The sequence below is a fragment of the Egretta garzetta genome, unplaced genomic scaffold (assembly GCF_000687185.1).
Source record: "Egretta garzetta isolate BGI_Z169 unplaced genomic scaffold, ASM68718v1 scaffold256, whole genome shotgun sequence".
Classification (NCBI taxonomy): domain Eukaryota; kingdom Metazoa; phylum Chordata; class Aves; order Pelecaniformes; family Ardeidae; genus Egretta; species Egretta garzetta.
This window is the reverse complement of record NW_009260073.1, coordinates 2572949-2586296: the sequence shown is the minus strand read 5'-3', so window position 1 is coordinate 2586296 and position 13348 is coordinate 2572949. Positions and strand designations below refer to the sequence as shown.

Below are 13348 nucleotides of genomic sequence, written 5' to 3'. Positions count from 1 at the left end.
TGACAATTTTCAACAAACTCCCAAGTATGCATGTGTTGTTTTCCTTTTTTACCCTAGGGAGGGAGGGAGGGAGGGAGGCCTGGCTTCCCCACTGACTGGTAGTAAGGGTGTACAAGGCGAGTAGAAGGTTCTTCCAGCACCCATCTTATCTGTATCTCCTGTAAGTCAGGACCCTCCAGGATAGGGTGACAAAGTGTGCACTCCTTCCCTCTGAAAATCTGTGTAGGATGATAGATGAGCAGTTTATCAAACCTGTCAGGATTTGGAGGTAGACATGGAGATCAGAGGTAGCCCATTGCACCACTGGGTGGGGGAGAGCTGTTTGCAAGTACTGTACTCAGTACTAAGTACAGGAGGCTTGCTTTTGGGATTCTGCAGCGCTGTAAGGCTGCTCTGAACAAATGCCCCCGAACAGTTCTGTCAGACTGAATTGCTCTGCACAGGGAGAATTGTTGCAAAGGCCAGCAAGGCCACCAGGCATGTCCCTGCACCGCTTTTTCTTGCCGGATGCGTGCCCTTGCTGTCACACTCTCTCTTTGTTAAACAAACCCACTTTTTCCTCTTTTACAAAGAACAAGAATAGCGTTTCCCATTCTGGCCCCGATCGGTAGAGTTTTGTGTGGGAATCGTAACAGTCTCACAGAAGCACGTGAGCTGGAAAGAGGTTTTTCTCAGGCAAAAAAACTTCACGGAACTTGCTAGATTCTGAAGAGCAATTTTCCAGGCTGCCTTCTCGGTGCTTGTGTGGCACGGCTGATGCAGGGAGGGTTCAGTTTCTCCTGTTCCCTGCAAATACCTGCATGAAAACTATGCTGGGGTTTGGCCTTGAGTTATGTGTATATAAGTAGAAAGTGATGGTCATGTCTTTGAGAGATGTAGTGGTAAACACCCAGTTCCTTCATGTGTTTTAGTTGGTGGTGGGGTCTTTTTTTAGTTGTTTGCGTTTGTTGTTTTTTTTTTGTTTTCCAAAACATAAATTCATAAGGAATTAGTTATCCTCCACACTCATTTTTCGTTATGTTAATTTACAAAACTATGTGTTAGAGTAAGCTGTCCAGGTAAATGGCAGTGTCCTACAAGCTCTTGAGCTGAATCCCAGGGAGAATGCGGGGAGAACTCCTGTTTGAATAATGGCTGCATTTCAGACACCAGCTGCCTGGTGTCAGGAGTGCTTCAACTAGCTGCTGTGTATTTAAGTACAGCAACATTAACTGCCTCGGATTCCTGATACGGAGATATTAGTAAAAGGTCCCTTTAGGCTTTTCTCAATTTGGTGAGAAGCTAGATTATTTACGGATACCTAAGTAAAGGAACTGTATTTATAGAACACTGAAAGCTAGTTCTGAATAAAATGCAGTTATGCAGTTATAACTAATCCTTTGCACTTCAGCTAGTTGCTTTCTAGGCTTGGCAGTGTTCTCAAAAATATTTAAAAAAAAATTGGGGGAAGATATCTTAAGAGCAGAAGAATACTTCAGAATGCTACTGATGCTTAACTTAATCCTTCCTCTTTTCTAGTCGTAACAACCAAAGAAATTTATTGCAGACCACTGTATTTTTAACACAGTGATTTCCAACAAGAGATTGTTTCCCATGTTTGTTTTAATGCCACTAATAATCAGATAGTAAATATACAAATTACTTCATGTGGAGCAGACTTAGTGGGAGGTGTACAAAGCACACAGTGCAGCAGAGTTGGTGCGTGTTGCTGTAGGAGAGGTAAAATGAAATGTGCAGCAGTGAAAAGTATTGTATTCACTTTGACAGTGCTTTATAGATTTAATGATTGTTTTCATGTATGAATAAAATGCTTAGAATGATGATCAGCTATGTTTCCATCCTTAAAATGCATCTAAATATTTGAATAATATATTTTCCAATATCTTATCTTATTGGTGCTAAAATGTATTATATATCTAAAGATGGGAATACCTACTTTTTTAAAAAATGTAATGATTAAGGGAAATAATCTTTTTAAGTACAAAAAAACCCCCTCAACTTGATATTACATACAAAAGTTCCTAAAATAGGAAACTCATCTTGCGTTTCTGAGTACAGTCTATGACGGATGACCTGCTTTCTTGGCTTTTGAGTTCTTGGCGCAGGCTGAAAATTCTGTGTAGTAAGGTCCATTCTGTTGTTTATTAGAAAACTTGTCAGTGACAAGATTGATGCAAAGTAATATTTACATCCCCCTGCATGATTTTTTTTCTGGTAAATAATAGCTTGCATAAAGAGAGTTGCAGCTTCCCATCTTTTTGCATATGCTCGCCCATTTTTCAGCCCCTCTTTTGTCACATGCGCTATCAATATCCTTATTCTCAGGAGGAAGCCTGGTAGTAAAATGTCAGCCCTGACTGAAAAGCTGCAGACCTACTTGCGGTGTGTAAAACCAGGCATATTTTTAAATGATTAGTGAAATACAGTCCATGCAGTATGTACATGCAGGAGATGTTAACATGGGGATAATTGGTGCTCTGCCACACTGAATATAAATTTTCAGTAGCTGTGCTAAATATAGCTACTTTACTTGTGATCAGTGCAATTGAGAGCAGTACCTGACTGTATGCCTAAAATACCTGTAGTGCGTAATTTAACCTAAAGGCAAACACATTAAATCAAATGCTTGCGTAGGTTTACTCTGTGTGTAATCCTCACCTCTAAATTTAACTTCAAAAATAGCAGTATGATCAGTATGAAACAGTGCTGAAGATACTGTAGAAAGAACGATGGATTGGAATCTGCCATATCATCTTGCTTTTTCGTTGGATTGCTGAGTTGATTTAACTTTCCCCTTCTCCCCCCTCTCTCTTTTGTGTAGTACAAACAAAATCCAGAAATGTTTAAACAGACAGCTCGACTTTGGGCACATGTGTATGCTGGAGCACCAGTTTCTAGTCCAGAATACACCAAAAAAATAGAAAACCTTTGTGCTATGGGCTTTGATAGGGTAAGTATGTGTAAGCTGAATATTTTTCAGTAGGGGCAGGGCAAGTATGCGTGTATAAATACGGGGTTGTCATCAGGATACTAAAGTAGACTCGCTACTTCCGTGACCTTTTGTAGGTCTCGTAGTTCTCTTTTGCTAACTGTTTGTAAGAATCAGAGTTTTAAAATACTATGTTATTAGTACATCTTGTGAGCTACCCCTGCCTCTTTTGAAACAAATTTTCTGTAAATTATTAGTTGGGATTTAACAAATATTGAACTAACATCTTCTGATTAATCTGTGAACTTTTCATTCCGCTTCTGAGAGCTGCAGGTTCACACACTGAAAATATTAATGCTTTTGTTTTCTCATTGCAGAATGCAGTAATAGTGGCCTTGTCTTCAAAATCATGGGATGTAGAGACTGCAACAGAATTACTCCTGAGTAACTGAGCCATGTAGAGAGAGCTGCTTCAGTAGTCCAGCTTGCCCCTTCTGGAGGAGCATCACCATCTGTTATTTTTAGGATTCTATATAGATTCTCTTTTAAAACTGGCACTCTTGCCTGATGATGCTATCTAGGCACTATTGGAGACTGAAAAAACCGCTCTGTAAATAAAGCTAATTAAACGTCTGTGTAAATTTAAAAAGGGGAAATACTTTAATTTTTTTTCTTACTAAATATTGTAAAAATTCTTTGAGCTCAGCTAAAATAATGGGGGACAAACATGCCTACTTTAGTGTTTAGCAGTGTGACGAGGACTAGCAGGAACTTGCTTCAGGATTTTGATTTAGTAATTCAGAAAGCAACATTTTTGAGTGTTAGTCATCAAAATTGTTGGTGCCACTCATCACAGCTATCTTACTGTTTTTAACATGGATCCTATGTGCCTGTGGATTGACCTATATTTGCATGCTTGTACTTAATAGACATATTAGGTAGGGTCGCTGAAGAGAGCACCATTGAAATACTCGAGTGTTCTTGTAACTTTTTTTCCTGAAAGACTTTCAAGACTTACCCAAAGTTCCAAATGGTGACCTATTCAGAACCAGTTTCTTTCTAGCTTATTAATTGGGAAACCTGATTCTCCTCTCCCTTACATCATACAGCTGAAAATCCTCACTAGATCATGTTTCATCATCTGTGGGTATTACGTGTGCCATTTATAGTAGTCTAGGCTCCCCTTTAAAAAATATATTTTGAATTATTGGTAATGATTTTCACCCATCGTGTTTTCTACACAATCTCGTAAGGAGTATGCCTCGATACAGCACAAAAAGATGGAGCTGGTTTTCTTTCCTTTTTTTTTTTTTTTTTTTTTTTTTTTTCCCCTCCATTAAAAAGATGTAAAATGTTCTTCAGTACATTCTGGGTAATATGATTTCACTGGGCTTGAAGGAGGAAAAAGCTAGCGTACTGAGAATTAAAAAAATCTTTTTCTTTGAGTACTTGATATGATGCAATCAGCTGTGTTTTGCAGCGGTTTTCTAGCTTTATTTTGGGCTTCAATTTCAGGATTGCTTACCAGGTACTTTAAAAGTCATCCTTGCTTGCGTTTTTCTCTAGTTGACACATGGAGGCTGTGTTGGTGTTTTTACTGTACATACTTCAAATGCACATAGAAGTAGAAGTGTGTTCTCAATTTAGCTTTCTTTTGGATTGATGTTTCTGATAAACGAGAACTGAAACCTTACCTTGGCTTGTACATACAGTCAGTCTTTTTATTCGTATTAAAATGACATTTCATCCTGAGTGCAAAAGCTTGAAAATTATTAGTTTTGCAACTTCAAACACTAGTACATCTATTTAAAGAGAGCTGTAATGTCTCTGTGAATATGATGCTAACTTTTGAGAATATATCTGACAAGGAAGTTCAGAGAAATCCTGAGACTAGAGAGTGGGGATTGCGGATAACGGAGTACTGTACAAGTCATCTTTTCCATGACTATTTTTTCTCCTTAAGCTGTGGATTAATGGGGCAGGGAAATATATGTCTGTCTGGGTTTTTTTTCTGGAGCTATGAAGTGCAAGTTGAAATAGTTTCACACTTCATAGGCTGTCCGTTTATAAATCATGCCAGAGGAAATCAGGAACATTGTTGTATCTGTTACATATCTGGAGCATAGTGGGTAGGGGAACAGAACCAGAAAATAGAGCTGTAGAGACCTAGCTGGTTCGGGGATGTTCCCTGTCCTGCGCTGTCTGATCTGTCCAGACTTAAAATATTTCAGGGCACAGACAGTCGATACTTTGAACTCATATCAGTGCAATACTTAAATGCATTTGCTTAGTCTTTATACGTACTGCTTTTCAAGGTGTAGTCAGTGATCGGTTTTCTTGAGGTAGTGTAAATCATTTGCAATGATGCCAAAGGAAATGAGTTGTTTTGTCTTTCCTTGTATTTATTTATTTTTTTTTTAAGAAGAAGCTGCTACTGTTCAGCTGGTTTGCTAGGTGAAAACCAGGGACGGTAGGAAACTATGGCAAAATGCCACTTGTGTTAATCTCAAGTCGCTGTCTTTTCTGTTAAGCAGGCTGAGAACTTGTTGATTACATCAATTTTTTTTCTTTTTTTTTTTTTTCTTTTTTTTTTTACCCTGGTGGTAATTAAAAATTGCTGACTACTCTCCCTTGTTCTTCGCTGCTATTTATCAAAAGAATGAACTTGGAAATCATTGTTGGGGACATAAAGCTTCTCAGTTAGGGGCTTCTGAACATGTCTTTCAATAAGATTAGTCTCCTGAGAACAGCAGGTTCCTCCGGCGGGTATGTAAAGGGATAAAGGAAGCCGGGGGGAGGGGGAGAAAAGAGGAGATGGCTCTTAGGTGAGCATGGGCACCTCCGAAACAAAGCCCCATTACGTTTTGCTTCTCTCATGAAGTTACCTCACTTTCTTCTCTACTGCAAAACACTCGTCTTCCCCTTTCCCCTTACGCATAGATGTTGGATACCGTGCTTTGCCCTCCAGCCGTGTGCTCGGTAGCAAAGGTACCTTGATGCTGGCTCGGGTGCTGGCCGGAGGGAAGCTTCTTGAGAAGTGAGCTGGGAAGGAAATGTGACCCAGCATTAAGGAGACATCTGTGGCCTGAAGCCCTTCTGAATTCTGACGTGTGAGTCCTTTATAAGGAATGTTTTTGTATTCTTGGTAATTATCAGAGTTGAATATAGGGATAATGTTGTACGAGGTTAGTTTAACTGCAGCTGGGGCTGAGCCCTAGGAATTTTGCTGTTAGCGTTCGGTTTATCATTGTGAGATTGTACATACAAAATGGTAGTTCTGTGTTCTGTATGACTGAACACCGCTATATTCAGGGCCCTGTGCATTCACAGAGGTGGAGCTGCCCTGCAGCCCGCTCCAGCTGCGGGCGCAGGCTGCACATTTACCACTTTCTTACGACGAGAGCGTGAAACGTGGGTACGGTTGCTTTCTTAAGTACAAATAAATCCTGCGTTGTCTTCCTCTATCGTGTAAGAAGATGGCTTGAAACAGTAATTTTGAAGTCTAAACGGCCCCATTTTTTCTAAACAGGGTATTGCTAATGACGCTTACTGATTGCCAGAGCATCCGTCAGATTTCACTGCTGAACGTTTTAACATGCACCCAGCAAAGTGGTTTATCCCTTGTTTGTTTTGTTGGTGGGGAACGAGAAACTCCTCTCTCATCCAGTTCCCCGGAGAGTTAAAGTACAGCTTTGTTCACAAGTAGAGAAATGCCCTTTCCTGTTGCCAAAAGCCTCCGTTTTCCTGCGAGTGCCAAAAGCCCTGGCTGTGTCCCACCCCCACTCGCCAAACTCGCAGCTTCCTCCCGTTGCTTCTGCAAACAAGCTGTGTGCTCGGTATGACAAACTGGCACGTTGCGGAGACACAAAACTTAGGAACATGTCCTTCTGGAAAGATGCGGCACTTAGTGCTGTTCATTCTGCATATTCCAAACTTTTAATTTATTTTTATTTAAAAAAAAAAAAAAAGCTTGCCACAGAGTACATGGGGCCTTGACTATAATTGGTTCGGTAGTATTTATCTGAGCAATTAGGTACTAATGGTACAGGAATATGCCTTGGGTTTGTTTTTTTTTTTAATTATCATTGTATTTAACTGTTTTCCAAGTAAATTAGTATTGGAACACTGACATAAGGAATATAGGATCTTTTTTTTGTTGTTGTCTGAAAGGAGGAATTAAATAGCCAGAAAGAAGCTTACCTTGTAATGCCAAATCTGCATTATATGGTGTGGGTAACAGAAACATTTAAACTATGCAAATTTAAGCTTAACAGCTGTGAATCAGACTAGGCACTTCAGAGCATATGGATTGCTTATTTAATCGGGGAAGGGAGAAGGGGGTGGGGAATCAAAACACAGTTTCAAGCAAGAGTTCTCATTTACTGCGTTGGTCACCTACTGTGCAGGTGAAGCGTTCCGCTGTCGGCGCAAAGGGAAACCTAACTCTGTGCACAGTGTCCTGTCCCTTCTTCCCCTCCTGAACACCACCAAAAGCTAGCGTAGACCTGGAGGCTTGCCCGGAGGGGAAAACATTAAGTAATTTAGCAGTGAAGGTTAGTTTTACTCCATGTCTGCTGGTGAGCAGGCGCAAGAAGGTGAGGTGTCCTCTCCTGCAAGGTTTTGTTGCTAGAGTTGATGAGAAGCATCTCGATGAGCGTGGCCACTGATTTGTGTCCAGGTGCTTGGTTTTAGGTGGTTTGGATGAGTAATTGGCTCAACAATAGATAGCGAAGGTGCATTTCATCGTACCGTCTGTTGCATCACAGAACTACAGTGTAAAGTAACGATGCTCGTTGGGTACCTAAAGCTTTTGCTGGGAGGACTACGTAGATATTGTCACTGTTACCGTCCTCGTTTTCCAGGCACAGCTTTCTCCTGTGGCTAGCAAAGGGGCAATCACTTCTTTCTTGATAGTTTTCCGATCTATTCCAAATCCATCAGTAAATCACGTAGCTTGCTCTTCCCGGTGGTGGTGGTAGTGTTGTCAGCCAATTCATCATTAGACTCACAAGACCGACTGTCGTGAACGCGTTTTGCTTCTTGCTTGGTTATTCCAGCTGCAGTGCTCTGTAGGTAGCAACTCGACTTCAGATTTGTTCTCGCTGGACAAACTTGCGAGTCCTTGGCACTGTACTGCGATGTGACATTCCTCCTGTGCTGTTACCTGCTTCGTAGGCATCAGGATGGCCAGCCCATCACTTATGGGGCTGAGCCATTGATCGGTAATGTGAGTTAAGATCTGTGACTCAGTGGATGAGGAAATGTACTGTGAAAATGCTCTACTTGGCCTTTTTACCATTAGCGGCAACAGCTGGTGCTCTGTTGTGGTGTCTGAAGGAGGCTGCTGTCATACGAATGCTGATGTCAACTGTTGAAGAACCCTGCTTTTCACTTGCCTTTTCCATCCTAAATTCTGACTTTTCTAATTTAAAAAAAAAAAAAAAATTACCAATAAAAAAATATTTCAGGAGGTCGGTTCCTGAGCATCAGGCTTCCTGTACAGGAGGAGCGGGGGGGCTGGAATGCAGCATCAGTGTTTTTTTGTCTTGAAAATAAAAACTACACAAACACTTTTGTACACAAATGATTTTTTAAATAAACACACATTTTAAAAGATGTTGATTTTCACTGGGAATGCTTAACAATAAATGCATGTTTCCCTGAAAACAGTTTTCACTTTCTTTCTGGTAATTCGAATTGCTCTGAGATTACAGGGTATGCTGCCTCCATGTCAGTAACGAGACAGAGAAAGGGATGATTCCATGATGCACGCTAAAAGGTTTTGAAGCAGAAAATTGTGTAAAGATCAGCTGTGTAGTGGAAGGGTGTGTTATCTCGACTGGGACTGCCTCCTGTGAACACACGTACGTGTACAGCACCTCCCGTCTCCTTTTAAAGGCTGTCTCTGAAGAAACCAAAGTCGGTAACTCGCAGAGGAAAAAGCGTTCTTTGGATTTTCCAGCACCGCTCACGGTCATCTCATCTCTGTGCATTTTAAGCTATGTATTTCCTGTGAACTACAGTAGGTTCTTCGGTGGGGAGGTGATGGGTAGTAACGCTGCCCTGGTTCTCAGCTGCTGAAGGATCTTGTAGAGAGGACGACTGTGGATTTGTTTGCCAGCGCTACCTGCCATTCGCTCTTCTGGCATTTGTCAACATTCGCCAGATGGGGTAAAGCGGGTTGAAAGGTGGCGTCTGCCCAGCCGCAGCCCTGAGCAGCGAGATCGCTGGTCGCAGTAACTCTGTCCCATCTTCAGAGGGGGTGCCTGCGTCCCTGGGCGGGCCTTGGCAGGTTTCCAGGCAGGCTCTACCCAATGCGATAGCACTGCGCAGTGTTATGGTGTTAAAACAGCGGTGTAAGTGGGATTTTTGTTTGTTTGTTTGTTTAAATCTACTGTCAGCGGGAGCCATGTTGTATTGTGTACCTCATTCCCTGAGAGGGAGAGGGAGCACTCCCCAGCCTCTTTGTTGTGGGTAGGGGCTTCTTCTCTTGGCCTGCCCATTAATTTAGAAAAATGAAAAACAAATCCATAGTCCCTTGTTTGTGTAGTTAGACACTACTATGACATGAGCAACTGAGAGCTGCTTTATGCTGAAATACTTGCAAAGTTGTCCAACAGCCTTGTCGTTTCTTCCAGCACCCCAAAACTGGAAGCGAGTTCACAGCTGAGATGGATTACGAGTGCTCGCTAGCTCGACTCGTCCTGTACTTAAATTCTCTGTTCCAATAGCTGTAATGCTGACACGTTTAGCTCTCAGGCAGGTAACTCTGACACTGCCAATACAGCACATCCAGGATTTTAAATTGTTTTAAGGTCAAGTCTGGGTCTGGAGCACCCGTGTCTGGTATAATGTCAAATAAATTACATTGCTTCACTTAGTGGCTGCTTTGTGTTGAAATACATGAAGGCTTGAGGTGGGTTTGTGACGGCCTGGTGTAAAATAAGGGTGAATGGGCCGGGATGGTGACAAAAAAATGAGTCTGGTGTTGCTGGGGGGAAGATGGGAGAGAAGCTGGTTTGTGCTGATGTTGTCTGAGGCACCCGAGCCTTTAGCAACTCGAGTCCTGGGCCTGCAGCTGCCTTTGCTTGCAAGTGTGGTGCAGGGCATGGGCCCCCTGCTCGTAGGGGGGGGTGCGAAAAGGGCCGTGCCCTGGCCTCTTGCCTTTCCTCGGTCTTTCCCAAAGCACCTCTTCTCACAGCTGGCAGTTGAGGAACGTGGTAGGTGGCAAGCAGTCAAGGCTCCTGCTGATCCTGTTGGAGAAGTTTGGGAAGTTCCCCGCAGCCAAGCTGCATCACTGGATCATGGGAGCGGCCCTTGCCTGTTCCAGGGCAAAGCCAGCTGTCCCCATTTTAAACATCTGCCCCGCTAGCTGGGCGCAGAGTCAGGTACGAGGGTGGCTTCCTTGAAGCAGGAACACCTCGCTGCTTACAGCCCAATAGAAGATGAACCAGTAATGCTCCAAGGTGGATTTTGGTTCAAAAAGCAGACCTAGAACTGGCCGGTCCCATTTCACACTGCAGTCAGGGAGAGCCTAGCGGGAAAATTTTTATTTTTTTTTATTTTATTTTTTTTTTTTTAACAAAGAGCAAGCACTGGAAATGGAGTCATCACCACAGGTTTGAATAACCCTGAAGGTAAAGGCTAAAGAACAAACACCAGCCATGGAGTGGGTTCCCAGGTGTTCCTGGAAGCAGTGGCCAATGTGTCTTCGTGTTGCTGCGAGAAGCTGTGTTGGGTGTGAGGTGGTTTATCTCTGTAGAAAGTGGTTTACAGGATCGGAAGCTGTCAGTTCAAATGGAATGAAAATGGCTTTTACTGGTAAAGAGGAAACTCTGGGAAATTAATCCTGTCTGTGAACTTCACAGAGGCAAATGACCCCGCTGGGACGGGGCAAGGGGGAGGGATGTGGCATGCACATTCTCCATCATAGCATCCTCCACGTTCAAGTCCTTCAGTGGTCTTGAATCATGTAAAAAATGCCAGGATTAAATTGTCGCTAGGCTGTATTTGTCAGAAGTAAACATGTATGAACAACGTAGTTGCCAGAAATTCGATGAATCAGAAGATGCTGAGGCAGAGGGGGGAAAAAAAAACAAACCCAACCACCAACCCCAAAAGTTCTTAAGAACAATGAAAGAGTTGTTCTTTTTATTTTTCATGTGCTGTTCTCCTCACCTGTGAATGGTCCTCACCTGTGAAGAGTTCAGCAAGGGGAAGTGCAGAGTCCTGCACCTGGGGAGGAATAGCCCCAGGCACCAGTACATGCTGGGGCAACTGGAAAGCAGCTTGGCAGAGAAGGACCTGGGGGTTGGGGACCTGGCCCAAGTTGCGCATGAGCAGCAACCTGCCCTTGGGGCAAAGGCAGCAAAGGATATCCCAGGCTGTGTGAGGGGCAAGTGGTGCCAGCAGGCTGAGGGAGGGCCCCCACCCCCCTGCTCAGCACCGGAGTGTGGGGACTAGGGCCGAGGGGCTGGGCTGGCCACAGCCCGCTGGCCACCCAGGCCATGGCGGACTCAGGATGACTCTGGCGCCATCTCTGCAAAAGAAGCAAATAAACAGACACACAAGGGCCACATCCTGTAGATGTGAAATGACAAAGCCCTCTACATAGCAAAAAAGGTTTTAAAAAAAAAAAAAAAAAAAAAAGCTGCTTTGGCTTAAAGGTATAGATGTTTTGGAAAGAAAGCAACTCAGCGATGCAGAGTCAAATGAAATTCTGATACCACCTTGGCCAACTGCTTTGGGCAGCTGCCAAAACCATCCTCAGGAAAAATGCATGCAAAGGGAAGAGCAGGAACACCCTCCCCCGCTTGCTCCCCTGGCAGAGGCAATGAGTGCCCCCAGCCTGTGGTGCAGCTCCCTGGCCAGAGGATGGCAGGGGCAAGGGGCTTGGGCACAAGAGGGTACGTGATCTTTTGGAGGAGGAACACCTTACCAGCGCTCTTACAGGCTTTCAAGGCTAAAGAGTGACCAAATAACAAATGGACGAGTTCCTGAGATCAGAACAAGATGGCAAGCCTGTCTTACTAAATCTATTAAGAATGCCCTTAGGCCTGTGATCACAGGGTGGAGGTGCCCTCAAAATGGCCAAACACTATCTATCTAATAGCTGATGGTTACATGGGAGAGGGTTGTCCAAACATGCCTGGAGAAAGTGTGTAAGGAGATGGAGCGAGGTGGCGGGGATGAAGTGGTGCCCCAGTGCTGGTGGTGCCCACCCCCCTCCCCATGGGCACACAGAAAGCCTCAGGGAGCAGTAGCCCGCAGATTGCGGGGGGGGGGGGAATGAGTCAAGCAGGTAGATGCAGCAATGGGCGTTCCTCTGTGGCCAGGTCACCTACAAGGGACATGATCTCGGGTTGGTATTAATTGGTTGGGAATCAGTTTGGCCTGGAAACAGGAAAATTCTCCCAGGGCCCCTTCCAGTCTTCTGCTCCCCCAGAACGGGCACCTCTTTACATTTCTGCAGTAGGTCTGGTCAGGCTCCTGCCCCCAGCACCAGGTGGAGGTTCAGCACCCGGGTCCCAACCAGGCACCCAGCCATTCAGGTGGCCACGATGCTGAGTGTGTGCTAGGAGTATTTGTGGCTTAGGGAATAAGCACTCTCCTGTTAAGGCCCTTAAAAACATGCAGAGGTGTTATAGTTAGGCGGGAGTTAGGTGCTTCTCTGCCCCAAGTCACTTGTGAAGGGGGCATGGGGCTCTTCCCCTATGCACAGTGACAAAGCAGACCGTGGGTCCCATCCAGCACCGCGACCCCATCCAGCCCCACACCAGGCGCTGTGCCAGGCAGCGTTGGGCTGCAGGCCCAGGCAAGCCCTGAGACACCCGCAGCCCAGACAGGGGGCAAGAGCCCACCAAGATGCCGCTGCACATGGGCTGAGCCTGGCACCTACGCACTATACGTCCCTGCAGTGCCGCTCTTGCCAGCCCACAGCAGAGTCCTGCCATCTCAGCTCTGCTACTCCGAAAGCTTCTGCCACATGCACAACCGCTTGGACATTAAGGAGGCTGCTGCCAGCCTGAACTGTAATAAAATAAACATATTGTTTTAATTATTCTTTTTAAGTAAGTAGGTCAAAGCTCCCTCCGTTATCCTACTTAGAAGGATTTCGGTAACATCTGCTGCGTCAGTGCATTGGCAGGGTCGGTGCCTGAAGGTTGCAGGAGATTATACAAAAAAGCCCTTGTGTTATTCCCACACGCGGCCCTTACTGGATCCGGGCGCCACTGACATGTTGAACTTGGTGTTAAGAACCACTGTCGCGGCAAAAAACCCAGAATCGGCAGGAAGAGAAAATGAGAGGGAAAAGCGCCTACTGCGAGTGGAAGCTCCTGATACAACTTTGTAAATAGAAGACCAAGCTCAAGTAATGCTTGATGGAAATTATCATCATCATCATCATTTTGGAGGACT

At 44.3% G+C, this 13348-nt stretch overlaps 1 protein-coding gene across 1 annotated transcript in view; it reads left to right on the top strand.

The window, feature by feature from the left end:
• Positions 1–5345, top strand: part of UBE2K (ubiquitin conjugating enzyme E2 K) — a 38970-nt gene extending 33625 nt beyond the window's left edge. The window contains exons 7-8 of the mRNA XM_035896737.1: positions 2822–2950; positions 3307–5345. Coding sequence (XP_035752630.1) covers positions 2822–2950; positions 3307–3381 — 204 coding nt within the window. The 3' untranslated portion in view covers positions 3382–5345. The remainder of the gene's footprint in view (positions 1–2821; positions 2951–3306) is intronic.
• Positions 5346–13348: the final 8003 nt, after the last annotated feature.